Consider the following 16727-nt stretch of genomic DNA (forward strand, 5'->3'; position numbering starts at 1 on the left):
TTCCCTGCCGACACCCATCTATTTTGTTCTGAATTTTCCAACTCTTGGCTCTGTTGTTTTCAGCAGTGCCCTTGGGCATAAACTGTTTTGTAGACTAATTCAGTCAAATTTGGGGTCCTTTGAAGTATTGGTTCCTGAGGTCAGTCTTTGATTCTTGTTCTGATCCCAGGAGGACTCCTGCCAGCCGTCTTCTCTCCTGCAAATGAGCTGGCCTAGAGTTTAGCTCTGTCGTCTTGAATCTGTGAACCTTTTCCCAGTTACCTTTCACCACAGCCTCTACTCTTGTTCAGAGCCCTCTCAGGGCCGAACCTCTCCCTGCTCTGTTGCTGGGAGGAGAGTCAGAGCCGCTTGATTACTGCCCGCTTCTCCTTCCCAGGCAGAGGCTGCCAGGCAGGGCTCTGGAACTGGGAGTGGGGGAAACCACACTTCTGTGTGAGAGACACCCCGACTTTTGGAGCTGAGCACCCATGGGGAGGGTCAGTAGCCTGAGATCTTCCTGAACTGCCTTTCCTGGTGTGGAACCACCATTTCATGAGCCCAAACAAGGGTGATTAGAGCTCCAGTATTCCCAGCAGACTCTTACACACGGTAAAGTTTCTGTTCCATGAGTGGGGTCTTAGAAGTAGAGAGTCTCGACCTTGTAGCCTCAGCAACAGGTAGGTGGACAGGATCATAAACGCCGACCCCCTGCTCTCCCCAGGGAGCCCTGTGTCCTTGGCTGCACGGTCTGGAGTGGAGTCGGCCTCACAGAGCTGGCAGGCTGGAGGGAGGGAGTGGTCTTGGTTCTCATTTTTCTTGCCAAACTTTCATGGCATTTTTCTTGTTTAGGTATTTCTTCCTTTGCTATATGCCCTTAGGACCATTTCCAGAAGCTTTATTTAGTTTTAAATATAAATTTATTTATTTATTGACTTACGGCTGTGTTGGGTCTTGGTTGCAGCAAGCGGGGGCTACTCTTCGTTGGGGTGCACGGGCTTCTCGTTGCTGTGGCTTTTCTTGTTGCAGAGCACGGGCTGCAGGTGCGTGGGCTTCAGTAGTTGTGGCTCACAGGCTGTAGAGCGCAGGCTCAGTAGTTGTGGTGCATGGACTTAGTTGCTCCGTGACATGTGGGATCTTCCTGGACCAGGGCTTGAAGCTGTGTCCCCTGCATTGGCAGGGGAATTCTTAACCACTGGGCCACCAGGGAAGTCCCTCCAGAAGCTTTAAATGATTAGGGTTTTAAATTATTTTCACCACTTTTCCTGGCAATCCCATCCATGTAGCTTTTTTACACTGTCATGCCTGAAGTCAAATTCTGTTGCATTGACTTTTATTTTTCTGTTCTTAATTTCATCAATTTCTGTTTTTTTTTTTTTATTGTTTCCTTGCTTCTGCCTGCATTGGGCTCATTTGTTTTTCTAGTTCTTGAGATAAGACTTTATATTATTGATCAGACTTTTATTCTTTTCTAATGTATGTATTTTATTCCTATAAATTTCTGTGTCATCACTCCTGTAGCTTGTGTCCCACAAATTTTGTCATGTTGAATTTCCATTTTTATTCATCTCATCGTATTTTTTTTTTTTTTTTTTTGCGGTATGTGGGCCTCTTACTGTTGTGGCCTCTCCCGCTGCAGAGCATACGCTCCGGACGCGCAGGCTCAGCGGCCATGGCTCACGGGCCTAGCCACTCCATGGCATGTGGGATCTTCCCGGACCGGGGCGCGAACCTGTGTCCTCTGCATCAGCAGGCAGACTCTCAACCACTGAGCCACCAGGGAAGCCCCATCTCATTGTATTTTTTAAATTTCCTTTGAGAGTTCTTTGATCCATGGATTATTTAGAAGTATGTTATCCCTTTATATCTTTTTTCCTTCCCTTGCTTTTAGCTTGGTTTACATATTTCCTCTGCATGTATTTTGGTCCATATAAGACAGTGTTTGACAGTTATCTTTTCAACTGTGAAACATAATTTAGATGACTTGAGGAAATGGAACGTTTATTATATTTACCCATATTTTTGTTTACCATACTTTTTCTTCCTTCTTGATGTTTCAGCATCTCTGCTTTATTGTTTTTTTTCTGTTTAGACAGTTTTCTTTAGCCACTCCATAGGGTAGGTCTGCTGGTCACATATCCTTTTAGTTTTCCTTCATCTGATAGTGTCTTGATTTCTTTCCATTCTTGAAGTATACTTTCAGTGTATATAGCATTCTGGATTGATAGTTTTTTCTTAGCACTTGAAAAATATTGTTCCACTTCTTTCTGTCCTCCATGTTTTTTGGGGTTTTTTTTCGCGGTACGCAGGCCTCTCACTGCTGTGGCCTCTCCCACCGCGGAGCACAGTCTCCGGATGCGCAGGCCCAGCGGCCATGGCTCACAGGCCCAGCCGCTCCGCGGCATGTGTGATCTTCCTGGACCGGGGCACGAACCCGTGTCCCCCGCATCGGCAGGCAGACTCTCAACCACTGTGCCACCAGGGAAGCCCTGGCCTCCATGTTTTTTAATGAAAACTTTGCTGTCTTTTAAATTATTTTTCCCCTAGTAAACAACATGTCATTTTTCTCCAACTGCTTTCAAGACATTTTTATTTTCAAAAGTTTAATGATTATGTGTCTTGACATGGATTTCTTTGGATTTTTCCTCTGGATTTTGTTAAGCTTCTTGAATTTATAGGTTTATGTCTCATGGCAGTTTGGGGAGATTTCAGCCATTATTGTTTGTGTACTTTTTTCAGCTCTGAAAAAGTCTCCTTTCAGGGCAGCAGTGGCACCAAAGTTAGATCTTTGTTATAGTCCCACAGTTCCGTGATATATATATTTTTTTCTGTCCTTTTTCTCTCTTCTTTTTATCTTGGGTCGTTTATTGTTCTGACTTCAAGGTTAGTGGTTCTTCCCTTTTTCCCCTCCATTCTGTAGTTGAGCCCATCTACAGAACTTCTTTTTTTTTTCCTTTTTGCGATACGCGGGCCTCTCACTGTTGTGTCCTCTCCCATTGCGGAGCACAGGCTCCGGACACGCAGGCTCAGCGGCTATGGCTCACGGGCCCAGCCGCTCCGCGGCATGTGGGATCCCCCTGGACCGGGGCACGAACCCGTGTCCCCTGCATCAGCAGGCGGACTCTCAACCACTGTGCCACCAGGGAAGCCCTACAGAACTTTTATTTCACTTTATTCACTTATTGCTGAGGCTTTCTCTTTTTTCATATTTTTCAAGTGTGTTCGCAGTTGGTCATTTAAGCATTTTTATCATGGTTACTTTAAAGTCATTTTCAGGTTATTCTAACATTTCTCTTGTCTCAGTCTTGGTTATCTAGTGACTTTTTTTATTCAGTTTCAGATCTTCTTGGTTTTGGGTATGAGTAAATTTTTGTTGAAACCTTGGCATTTTCTGTATTGTGAGATTTGGCATCTTATTTAGAACTTTCTGTTTTAGCTAGTTTTCATTGATACCTCTCTGGCAAAGGAAGGCCGTCACTTACAGAAAAAAAATTTAAATGTTCTTAATGGCTAAAAAGTAAATCTGGAAAGTAAATGAGTTTAAATAGTCAAGCAAATTTAGAGGAAGACTGAGGACTGAATTGCTCTATCCGATAGGAATATCCTGCAGTATTATCTGGTTGTGGTTCAGATCAATAGGACAAAACAGGTGTCTGGACTAATCTTTAGTCTAATATATTGTTATTTACCGCACAGAAGCTTTAATAGGTATTATCTTTGCTTTAAAGTTGTTGCTTTTAAGTCATTTCTTCTATTTTAAATTATTTAAGACTGACTTTTCCATTCTTCTTCTGGAACTTTCTGCTGCATATGTTAAGTGAAGACACTTTAAATTAATTTGAGGAAGATATAGCCTAGTCTTTTGTTTTTAATACACTCAATGAGAATGTATGTTATAATAAAAGCCCAAAACAAAACTCTACTGTTCCAGATTCTTTTGGTTCCTAGGAATAGAAAAGCCAACTCTATCTGGATTAATCAAAAAAGGGAATTTATTGACTGTTGTAATGGTAGTTTTAGCTCCTTGCTTGGCTGCACCCAGGGACTCAGATAATATTAGGGGTTGGTTTCTCTCTCTTTCACTCTTAGGCAGCCTTTCCCCCTTTTGATGTCTATACCCTCACCCTTAACCCCCACCCCTCATTTCCCAACATTTTCAGGCTTACATTCTTCCATCCTTTCTTTTCTAACATTTCTTACACAAGTCCTGTAATTGAATCTACTTGGCATGTTTTGGGTCACAAGTCTGTCCCTGAAGTAATCAGTTTGGACTTGGGGATAAAATATGTTGATGGCTGCAATGGATCATGTGTTCACGCTTAGAGCTGGAATGGAGGGCAGTAGGCTCCACATGGCTTAAGGATCTAGGAGTAATTCTCTGAAAAACTGAGGCACCCCACAAAACTGTCTCTTCTGTGCCTAGTTGGAGGCTCTGTCCAAGACCATGGGCACTTTAGAACCGGAGGAGGAACAGTTCTTGTTCTTCCTCAGACAGTGCCATGTATAGTTTTGCTTGTTTTTCTCTGCTTGGGATACATCCTGGATGTTCAGATGGCTCCCTTCCTCATTTCCTTCATATCTCTGTTCAGATGTCATCTCTTCAGGCTTACTGATGTCCCTGTAAAATAGTGCCACCACCAGCACCCACATGCCTCTTTCAAACCCTTTGCCATGCTTTTTACTCATAGTGAGTGAATATGTTTATCTCTGTCTTCCTCCATCTGAAGAAGGACCTTGTTTTTCCTGTTTACTGCCGCACTCTAGGTTCCTAAGGCAGTGCTTGGCACATTGCAGGCATTCAAATATTTGTCTGTTAAACAAAGGAATACATGAGTATTGTGATAGGAAAATGAAAAACAAAAGGAGAAATGAGGGCAGAGAGGACTGTCATGACCAAAAGAGACAAGTGGCTCTTAAAATATGGAGGAACTTGTTTGGAGAGGAGGAGGGTAGTGTTTGATACGGAGCAATTAGGAAAATATTCCTGTTGCATCCCTGCTGTTTCTTTTACTAGAGGCTTCTAATAAAGGCTTCTGTCTTTCCTTATTAGGGACATTGTTAATCATTAGCTCATGATTAAATTAAAATTTTAGTTAAATAATTAAAAGTAGCTTAAATGATGCCTTTCTGTTAACATGATGGATAGGAGCAGTGTAAAGTAGAAATGTTGCAGGCTACACATGTGAGCCACATAGGTAAGTTAAATTTTTTAGTAGCCTCATAAAAATATTTCGAAAGAAATAGATGAAATTAATGTTAATATTATGTTTAACTCAACATATCTGAGCCATCATTTTAACATATAGCCATTGTAAATTTTGTTGGAAATATTTCACATTCTTTTTGGGGGTATTAAGTATTAGAAATCTGGTATATATTTTATATTTACAGTAAATCTCAATTTAGAGTAGCCAATTTTGATGCTCATTAGCTGCTGGTGGCTAGTGACTACTGTATAAGACATCACAGTCTAGAACATACATACATGCATTCCTTTATTCAATAAGTGCTTTAGAATAGTTCCACATACCATACTAAATGCTTGGAGTTTACGGATGAAGAAGACAGATGGAATCTATGGTTTCAGAGAGTTTATATTTTCTCACAAAGGGACAGATAATTAAATAAATAAAATAACTGAATAGGGACAAGTGGGAAGGATGTTATTTATATTGATTGATTTAAGTAATACACATAACATAAAGTGTACAGATCTTAAGTATATGTCAGTAGATGAATGTTTATGCAGTATGACTACCACCCAGATCACAAGGCCCCCCTGCCCTTTGGTAAGAAGTTTGAAAGACTTTTACGTGGAAGAAGGGGTGGGTGGGAAGAATGTGTATTATCTTTTCTACTTTTGAGAGACATGGAAAGGAAGAAATATTTTCCTGGACTACTGCACTATTCAGTTTCGGGAAGAAGGAGTTAAGCTTGGAGCCAAATCTGTCCTTTGTCTTTGAGCCCCCATTTTTTATTTTTATTTTTATTTTGTTAAAAATTTTTTTTTTTATGTGGACCAATTTTAAAGTCTTTATCGAATTTGTTACAATATTGCTTCTGTTTTATGTTTTGGTTTTTTGGCCACGAGGCATGTGGGATCTTAGCTCCCAGACCAGGGATCAAACCTGCACGCCCTGCGATGGATGGCGAAGTCCTAACCACTGGACCATCAGGGAAGTCCCTGAGCCCCCACTTTTTATTTTATTTTATTTTATTTTATTTTATTTTTATTGATTGATTGATTGCGGTATGTGGGCCTCTCACTGCTGTGGCCTCTCCCGTTGGGATGCGCAGGCTCAGCGGCCATGGCTCACGGGCCCAGCCGCTCCGCGGCACATGGGATCTTCCTGGACCAGGGCACGAACCTGTGTCCCCTGCATCGGCAGGCGGATTCTCAACCACTGCGCCACCAGGGAAGCCCGCCCCTATTTTTTAGTGGTAATATATTTTTTAAAAACCTCTGCTGCCCCCTACTATCTAAAATGAGCTGAGAAACAGTTCTAGAACTATACTAAGTGAAGAGGTCTATTGTTGTATTTAGGGTTTTAGTAATAAAGTTAACCATGGACTTCCCTGGTGGTCCATTGGTTAAGATTCCGTGCTTCCACTGCAGCAGGTTCAGGTTTGATCCCTCATCAGGGAGGTTCCACATGCTGCGTGAGGTGCGGCCAAAAAAACCCCAAAAGTTAACCATGATATTTCATACTCTGAGTGCATTATAAATTCTGCATTGATTCTATAATATTTATTAACTAAATATACATAATATTGGACTATTCACATTAATAATTTTTTTCATAAGAGTAAAGCAAATTTGTACTCTGATATTTAAGAAAGTTCAAATTATTTCTTTTTTTAAATAATTAATTTATTTATTTATGGCTGCGTTGGGTCTTCGTTGCTGCGCATGGGCTTTCTCTAGTTGTGGCGAGTGGGGGCTACTCTGCATTGCGGTGTGCAGGCTTCTCATTGCGGTGGCTTCTCTTGTAGTAGAGCACAGGCTCTAGGCGCGTGGGCTTCAGTAGTTGTGGCACACAGGCTTAGTTGCTCCGCGGCATGTCGGATCTTCCCAGACCAGGGCTCGAACCCGTGTCCCCTGCATTGGCAGGTGGATTCTTAACCACTGCGCCACCAGGGAAGCACTCAAATTATTTCTTAAAAAGGTAGTATGGTTTGCATATTTTCATACTCCAGCTTTACAAACAAATTAGTAAATGTAGATGTAATGTTTTTCACTTTAGAATCTTTTATAATTCAACTTCCTTCTGGGGGAGTTAATGGCATTTTAAAAATCAAGTATTTGTTACTCTTGTGTTTATGTAGAACTTGAGGGAGTTGGTAGATTGAATAGATAATTCTATATAAATCTTAATAAAATTAGGTTTTCTTAGTGTTTTAAAATGATATTAAGAAGAGAATATAAATTTTAGGCCACATGCTTTATGTGTGAATGATGATTATCATTTTATCTTTGCAGATTTTGAAAGATATAGCCAACCGATACCATATGATGAGAGGTTCCAAAATACATTTTGTGCCAGGCTGGGATTGTCATGGGTTACCCATTGAAATAAAAGTATTATCAGAACTTGGTGGAAAAGCTCAGAATCTTTCAGCTATGGAAATTAGAGAGAAAGGTAAATAATCTCTATTTCTGTTTTAAAATGGTATTTGTAAACACTGCTTCCTTGGAAAAGTCAGGGCTTTATCAAAGACACCTGTTGTTTTTTGGTTTTTGCTATTGTTTTTCGTTTATAATGAGATCTGTTGGAAACCACTTTGTCACAGAAAATTAAGATTTTGTGTAATTGACTTATGAGAACTTATGTTCAGAAATGAAGGAAAGATTTGTGAACACATCCAAGTACATTTTTCAGTTCTTTAGTCTTCACATTTTGTTGAAATTATGATTTTGGTCAATGTTTTTATTTACTTTCTCGGCTAGGACTTGACCTATTTTAGGTGCTAAACCAAAAGTAAATTTTAAATTAAAAATTGTTTTAAAAGATCTCTTTTTTTGATCCTTTCTTTCCATAGAATGTGTCAGGGAGGACTCTTCTATCCTTTTTCTTTTTTAAAAAAATTAATTAATTTTTTTGGCTGCGTTGGGTCTTCGTTACTACACGTGGGCTTTCTCTAGTTGCGACAAGCCAGGCCTTCTCTTCGTTGCGGTGTGCGGGTTTCTCATTGCGGTGGCTTTTCTTGTCGTGGAGCACGGGCTCTAGGTGCACAGGCTTCAGTAATTGTGACACAGGGGTCAGTAGTTGTGGCTCACGGGCTCTAGAGCGTAGGCTCAGTGGTTGTGGCGCACGGGCTTAGTTGCTCTGCAGCATGTGGGGTCTTCCTGGACCAGGGATTGAACCTGTGTCCCCTGCATTGGCAGACGGATTCTTAACCACTACGCCACGAGAGAAGTCCCCCTTCTGTTCTTATATGTTAAACTGTTTTTTTTTTTTTTTTAAGGGCTCCTCAGTGTTTATTTATTTATTTATTTTTGGCTGCTTTGGGTCTTTGCTGCTGTGTGCGGGCTTTCTCTAGTTGCGATGAGCGGGGGTCTACTCTTCATTGTGGTGCATGGGCTTCTTATTGTGGCAGCTTCTCTTGTTGCAGGGCACAGGCTCTAGGCACGTGGGCTTCCGTAGTTGTGGCTCTCGGGCTCAGTAGTTGTGTCTTGCGGGCTTTAGAGCATAGGCTCAGTAGTTGTGGTGCACAGGCTTAGTTGCTCCATGGCACGTGGGATCTTCCTGGAACAGGGCTCGAACCCGTGTCCCCTGCATTGGCAGGGGGATTCTTAACCACTGTGCCACCAGGGAAGTCCCTAAACTATTTTATAATTGGATATGATTGTGAAGATTTCATACTTCTTATGAAAGAGTATTATTGGTTGTACTGATTAATTTTGTGTGTGTGTATATATAATGAAATAAGAATTATTCTCTGACCTTTTCTTAAACTAAGAAATATGAAGAATAACTTTTCCAGTTTATTTTTTCTAAAAGTAAGGCCATTTTATGATCTCTCAATAATAGAGGAGATGGTAACAAAACTTTAACTTTTGAAATTTTAGTTAATTTTAGAATTTGTTGTAGGTATCTTCTGAACGCTTTAACTTTCAGATAATTTTCCTATTAAAAATTTTTATAGTCTAAATTGTGTACAATACCTGCATTTAGAGAGATACATGCTAAAACATGTTTAAGAATTTGAATTAATTTCTTTTCAAAAGCTTTTTGTTTCTTTATTGTTTTTAGCTAGATCATTCGCCAAGGCAGCAATTGAGAAACAGAAATCAGCATTTATTCGTTGGGGAATAATGGCAGATTGGAATAATTGCTACTATACATTTGATGGAAGATATGAAGCCAGACAGTTGAGAATTTTCTACGAAATGTATGATAAGGTAATAAAAGTTTTTTTTTTCTTTGAGTATGTTAAAATATGTGTTACAGAATTCCAGCTTTCATTTTTCTTTGTCTTTTATAGGGCTTGATTTATCGATCTTATAAACCTGTGTTTTGGTCTCCCTCATCAAGGTATTTATGTCTTTTTGGTATTAAAGGGGAGAATTTTGTGAGGGTTCCAGATATTTATGTTTAATATTTTTAAACCTTAGGACTGCATTGGCTGAAGCAGAACTTGAATATAATCCAGAGCATGTCAGTTGCTCAGTATATGTAAAATTTCCTCTCTTGAAACCTTCTCCTAAGTTGGCGTCTCTTATAGGTAAGATTTATCTGTTGCTTGAGTTTATTAAAGTTATGGAATTATAACATTTGATTTGCTAGCATATTTGAAATTTTATTTTCACAGATGGTTCATCTCCTGTTAGTTTCTTAGTCTGGACCACCCAGCCTTGGACAATTCCAGCCAATCAGGCTGTTTGTTATATGCCAGAATCAAAGTAGGTGTATTATTGCAATTTTTGTTTTATTCACAAATAGGATGAATTCCATTTTTAGCATTATTCTGATATTATTTAATCCTTATTATCCTTTTAAAATTAGTGAATTATAACTTAGTTCATATCGATTTTATTAAGCTTTAGTTCATATAGATTAAGGATTATAGGGCTTCCCTGGTGACGCAGTGGTTGCGAGTCCACCTACCGATACAGGGGACATGGGTTCGTGCCCCGGTCTGGGAAGATCCCACATGTCGTGGAGCGGCTAGGCCCGTGAGCCATGGCCGCTGAGCCTGTGCGTCCGGAGCCTGTGCTCCACAACAGGAGAGGCCACAACAGTGAGAGGCCTGCATACTGCAAAAAAAAAAAAAAAAAAAAAAAGATTATAAGTTTTAGTTCATATAGATTTTATTACTCTTTAGAGGATTCTACTTAAGACCTTATTTCTACCTTTTTTGGAAAAGAAAACAGAAATCTAAGGAATGAAGACCCTTGAAAATAGTACTTTTTTGATCTTAAAGTTAGTTTTTCTAAAATGATGTAAAACATTTAAAATGTTATCTGTGGTTTTTCTTTTTTCATTATTAGTAATTTACTCCTACAACTTTATTTTAGGTATGCTGTCGTGAAGTGTTCCAAATCTGGAGACTTCTACATATTAGCTGCAGATAAAGTAACATCTGTTGCTTCTACTTTGGAAACAACATTTGAGGTTATTTCAACATTTTCAGGTAAGGATTTACAGGTATTCTGACCATCAAAGTCATCAAAATATTGGGTTGATCTTAGTACCTTGCTGAAGATTTCTCATTGTGAATCAAAACAGATATGGCCTCTACCTTTCTAGAATATATTTTACATTGATTAAACTGAAGGAGAATATGCATTGAACATGATAGGAGTATAGAAAATGTGGACATTGACAAAGGCACAATAGATAAAAAAAACATTTTTGGCAAATATCCAGTGGAAAATTAGACAGATGCCCTTTGTACAACATACAATGTACAAATTTCCCTCTAAAATTTTATTCAAAATTAAATTATTGAAAATTATTTTTATCTGATTTGATCAAAGGAGCAAGGAAGGAAATAAATATATTTATTTTGGGGTATATGATTTTAATAAGGAAATTGAATAAATTCTGAAAGTTATTCCCAAGATAGCATTTCTATCAAAAGGATCCTTAGTAAGCTATAATTTGGGACTTCTGAAGTAGTGGCTGATTTTGAAATATAACTGTGGATGAAAGGATGCTCAACATCACTAATCATTAGAGAAATGCAAGTCAAAACTACAATGAGATATCATCTCACACCAGTCAGAATGGCCATCATCAAAAAACTCTACAAACAATAAATGTTGGAGAGGGTGCAGAGAAAAGGGAACCCTCTTGCACTGTTGGTGGGAATGTAAATTGATACAGCCACTATGGAGAACAGTATGGAGGTTCCTTAAGAATCTACAAAATAGAACTACCATACGACCCAGCAGTCCCACTACTGGGCATATACCCTGAGAAAACCATAATTCAAAGAGTCATGTACCAAAATATTCATTGCAGCTCTATGTACAATAGCCAGGACATGGAAGCAACCTAAGTGTACATCAACAGATGAATGGATAAAGAAGATGTGGCACCTATATACAATGGAATATTCCTCAGCCACAAAGAGAAATGAAATTGAGCTGTTTGTAATGAGGTGGATGGACCTAGAGTCTGTCATACAGGGTGAAGCAAGTCAGAAAGAGAAAAACAAATACCGTATGCTAACACGTATATATGGAATCTAAGGGAAAAAAAAAAAGGTCCTGAAGAGCCTAGGGGCAAGACGGGAAAAAAAGACACAGACCTGCTAGAGAATGGACTTGAGGATATGGGGAGGGGGAAAGGTAAGCTGTGACAAAGTGAGAGAGTGGCATGGACATGTATACACTACGAAACGTAAAATAGATAGCTAGTGGGAAGCAGCCGCATAGCACAGGGAGATCAGCTCGGTGGTTTGTGACCACCCAGAGGGGTAGGATAGGGAGGGTGGGAGGGAGGGAGATGCAAGAGGGAGGAGATATGGGAACATATGTATATGTATAACTGATTCACTTTGTTATAAAGCAGAAACTAACACACCATTGTAAAGCAGTTATACTCCAATAAAGATGTTAAAAAGTAAAGAAATATAACTATGGAAATCTAGGGAAGTTTAAAATTACCTTTGATCCTAAGGGATGATATATCTTTGAGTTTCTTACAAAAGAAAAAAAAAAATCACAAGAACAGATACTCAAAAATGGCAAGATTGCCTAGCAAAGTAAGGAAGGCCTCAAAATGCACTGGTTTAGATATAACCCAGTTAGAGGTTTAAACAAACTTAACAAAAATCAAATGGTTTTTAATGTCAAAAAAGGCATGAAAGGAGTTCCAGAATGTTTAATATTTAATACCATTTGGACCTTGTTGGTGCATTAGGTAACTTAGAGGCTCCAGTATATTCTTTACTCCATACACCTCTCTCACTTCTTTTTTAAAAAAATTGATATATAACATTATATTAGTTTCAGGCATTCAAAGTAATGATTCAATATTTGTATATATTGTGAAATGATCACCATAATAAGTCTAGTTAACATCCATCATCAAACATAGTTGCAAATTTTTTTTGTTGTGATGAGTACTTTTAAGATCTAATCCCTTAGTAACTTTCAAATATACAGCACAGTATTATTAACCACAGCCCACCTCTTTTAAGTGCAAAAGGTATTAATAGACTTCTTGACATGTTAGATGATGTTACAGAAGTTGAGTGGCATTCTCAAAGGGTTTTTGAAAGTATTAAGGTTAAATTTAAATGTCATTTTTCTAGACTGCATTATTGTTTCAAATTATTACTTTGTGAAAAATTAATTGATTGCCATTTTTAGCCACCATGTTTCAGAGGAATATATATACTTCTCATTCCTGGCCTATATTTTCTTGTTTTCTGATTTGTAAATTGGGGATAATGTTAGCTGCTTTGTAGTATTATGAAGATGAGGTAAGAACTTATGTTGAGTCTAGTACATGTGGGTGCCCAGTAACTGTCGGGTATTATTTATTGTCTCTTACCTTTTTAGGGTAACATTATGAAAAGCTATGAGTTCCCGCCTAGATAGTATTAGAACCTACTAGTCATTGACCTGTTGATCTAGAATTTTTTGTCCTCTATTCTAAAAGGTACATAACTGCACATAAATTAGAGAAGTTTTTTTGGATTTATTTGATTATCTATTTTTTATAATAATTGCTAATATTTTAAAGCATTTACAATGTGGCAAGTATTGTGATAAGTACCCAAAATGCTTAACGTGCATTAACCCAGTTTATGTTCACAGCACACTTCTGAGGTAGGAAGCATAATTGTTCACGTTTTATAGATTCCTAAAGGTCACAGAGCAAGTAAAAGGGAAAGCCAGAATTTGAGCCCAGTCTTATCCCAGATTCTTCAGCTGATGTCTATTGCTAATCTTAAAGAGGTAGAAGAATTGCTATGTAAAATAATTCTTTTTTTTTTTTTTCTGTACGCGGGCCTCTCACTGTTGTGGCCTCTCCCTTTTCGGAGCACAGGCTCCGGACGCGCAGGCTCAGTGGCTATGGCTCACGGGCCCAGCCGCTCCGTGGCATGTGGGATCTTCCTGGACTGGGGCACGAACCCGTGTCCCCTGCATTGGCAGGCAGACTTTCAACCACTGTGCCACCAGGGAAGCCCTAAAATAATTCTTAATTGTGGCTTTCTTTCCCCCCAGGTGTTGACTTGGAAAATGGTACTTGTGCTCATCCTTTCATTTCTGAGAGGGTGTCTCCTCTTTTACCTGCCAGTCATGTGACCATGACAAAAGGAACAGGGTTGGTTCACACAGCCCCAGCTCATGGTATGGAAGATTACAGTGTAGCTTCTCAACACAACTTGTCCATGGTACTGCTTCTCTTTTTTCTTTTTAAATTATTGCTTTTGAAGAATTAAAGCGATAAACCCTAACTAATGTCTTTACTTTTTGATAGTAAACAATAATTTTTGTCATCATAGTTAAGTTGTGAAATGCTTCTGTGCAATAAGCCTCCAAAGCCTCATTAACTCATACTAATTGAGAACGATTTCCCAGAATTAGCACAAAATTGTCACAGAGTTAGAATTGAAGAATGCATAGTAAATGGGGGCATTTTTTTTCCCCAAGTATTAAGTCACTAGACAAATTACTTTTAATCCCTGAAATATGGCAAGTGGGTTTTACTAAATAGTTGAAAAGAGCCGGTTTTTTATTTTTTTTAGACTAAACAGTCTTCTCTAAATTTATTTTACACAGGTCAGTTACTTAGCAAGTTTTTCCATTTAGCTAAAGGCAAGTCTCAAAGTCGTCACAGTGTATGTACACTGCCACAGATCTGTAAATTGAGGTTTTTAGTATATTTTGTTACTTTTTGTAATTAAACTTTAGGTGTATGTTTTAATAATACATTTTGCCTTTGGTGATTTAAATGTGTAAATTCACCAATTCTGATTGACTTAATAAGAAGTACCCAAATTTTCAGTGTAGTGAAAGACTAGACTATAATGAGATGTTTTGTATAGTATACTGCTTTGCTAGATATTGTCATAAGATGAAATGTCTTGATACTTTATTTTAATTGTTCAAAATGACTCTTTGTAGGATTGTTTAGTGAATGAAGATGGAGTCTTCACAGATGCTGCGGGTCCTGAACTACAAAACAAAGCTGTTCTTGAAGAGGGAACAGATGCGGGTGAGTACTGTTTATGTTGGTATCATAAATATGTATTTTCTGAAAAGCAGCCAGAAGTAACCTTTGCTGACAGTTCTCTCATTTTGTACTTTCAACAAACAAAAAGCTAAAATTATATTTTACTTATATTTTATTTTGCCACATGGTTTAAAATGGAGTTTGGCACTTTTTCATCTTTTGCTTTGAAGTTGCTCTACTTGTTTAAGCAAATCAAGGCAAGACAACAGAGAGTGATGTTATTTTAGGACTATAAAGATAGTCATCAGCAGTGTTAGTTTTGTGGAAGGATGAAATCAACCTTGGGACTAGATGCTGACTGTGAATCAGACACTTGCACTCCGTTTGTAACCCTTATATCACTGATACATATAGGACAGTTGATGTATCAACAATTTTAGGGGTCCTCCAGTCTTGAGTTGTCTTTCTGCCTTTCTATAAATATGGATCCAAGAACCAGGTACTATGTAAACCTTCTTTGCCCACACTAAGACTAAGGCTAATTAGATCTGGTATATTAATTTTCTAGGGCTCCTGTCACAAATTACCATAAATTTGGTGGCTTAAAACAACAGAAACTTATTCTCTCACAGTTCTGGAGGCAAGAAGTCTGAAATCAAAGGTGTTGGCCAGGCTCTGCTCCCTCTGAAAGCTCTATGGAAAAATTCATGTTTGCCTCTTCCTGGCTTCTGGTGGCTCCTGGTAATCCTTGGCATTCTTTGGTTTATAGCTGTATCACTCCAGTCTGCCTCTATTGTAACATGTTCTTCTTTGCTCTGTGTGTCTCTGTGTATCCTTTCTTCTTAGAAGGACACCAGGCATTGGAATTAGGGCCCACTCTAATCCAATGTGACCTCATCTTAATTGCAGATTACATCTACAAAGACCCTATTTCCAAATAAGGTCACATTCACAAGTACTAGGATACTAGGGCCCAGGACTTGAACATATCTTTTGGGGGGACAGAATTCAACTCAGTATACCTGGTTTCTTCTGGATTACCTGGAGACCATTTTAAGATTCATAGTATGAAAGATTGTGACTCTGAATTTGAGATGTAGAATTCTAGATGTATTCTGTCATCTTTGAAAAGAAGAGCCATGGGAATGGCATAATTTGGAGTCTGATTAAGGTTTTACAGTTTCTGCTTTTATTGCCCGGAGATTCCCAGATTATGCCTTTGCTACCTGGTAGCTGGCTACTCTTACTGTCACCTGTTGGCCCAGATTTAGTACTCCCTCGGAGTTTAGAGAGTTATTAGGATTTTCATAGTGCTTTTTAATTGTCTAATGTAAATTGTTATTGTTTTTTAAGTTATAAAGATGCTTCAGGCTGCAAAGAATTTGTTGAAAGAGGAAAAATTGGTACACAGCTATCCCTATGACTGGAGGACTAAGAAACCAGTAGTTATTCGTGCCAGCAAGCAGTGGTTTGTAAATATCACGGATATTAAGACTACAGCCAAGGTATAAAAGGCATCCTACTATAAGGGCTGGGTTTATCATTCCCTCAGTATGAAAGGTTTACATGTGAGGTTGGGGTAGGGTTTTGGGAGTAGAAGGGATTAATGCTATTATTATTTGGTTTCATAAACTTGTAGAATTTTAGATCTGGAAGGACCTTGGGTTTCCATCCCTTCATTATACACATGTGGAAAATCATGCTTAAAGAGTTTAACTTGCTCTCATTTCCTGCCCAGTGTAGTGAAAATAGCATAGAATTAGGACTTGAGTTCAGCAAATTGTTTAACCTCTCAGAATCTCAGTTTCCTCATCTGTATAAAAGTGATAACAATGCCTACCTCACAAGATAAGTGAATAAAAGTTCCCAGAACAGTGTCTGGCACATAATAGGCATTCAGCAAAACTCTTTTAAAACTCTTTGCTTCCTTGGGCTTCCCTGGTGGCGCAGTGGTTGAGAGTCCACCTGCCGATGCAGGGGACACGGGTTCGTGCCCCGGTCCGGGAGGATCCCACATGCCGCGGAGAGGCTAGGCCCATGAGCCATGGCTGCTGAGCCTGCGCGTCCGGAGCCTGTGCTCCGCAACGGGAGAGGCCACAACAGTGAGAGGCCCGC

General features: G+C 38.9%; 1 protein-coding gene across 1 annotated transcript in view; it reads left to right on the top strand.

Annotated features, from left to right (window-relative positions):
* Positions 1 to 16727, top strand: part of IARS2 (isoleucyl-tRNA synthetase 2, mitochondrial) — a 67973-nt gene that overhangs the window by 19200 nt on the left and 32046 nt on the right. Inside the window, exons 3-11 of the mRNA XM_007455390.1 lie at positions 7457 to 7616; positions 9231 to 9379; positions 9463 to 9512; positions 9593 to 9702; positions 9790 to 9880; positions 10496 to 10611; positions 13661 to 13830; positions 14564 to 14654; positions 15966 to 16117. Of these exons, the coding sequence (XP_007455452.1) occupies positions 7457 to 7616; positions 9231 to 9379; positions 9463 to 9512; positions 9593 to 9702; positions 9790 to 9880; positions 10496 to 10611; positions 13661 to 13830; positions 14564 to 14654; positions 15966 to 16117 (1089 nt within the window). The remainder of the gene's footprint in view (positions 1 to 7456; positions 7617 to 9230; positions 9380 to 9462; positions 9513 to 9592; positions 9703 to 9789; positions 9881 to 10495; positions 10612 to 13660; positions 13831 to 14563; positions 14655 to 15965; positions 16118 to 16727) is intronic.

Source organism: Lipotes vexillifer, unplaced genomic scaffold (genome assembly GCF_000442215.2).
Source record: "Lipotes vexillifer unplaced genomic scaffold, Lipotes_vexillifer_v1.1 scaffold403, whole genome shotgun sequence".
In the NCBI taxonomy this organism is placed as follows: domain Eukaryota; kingdom Metazoa; phylum Chordata; class Mammalia; order Artiodactyla; family Lipotidae; genus Lipotes; species Lipotes vexillifer.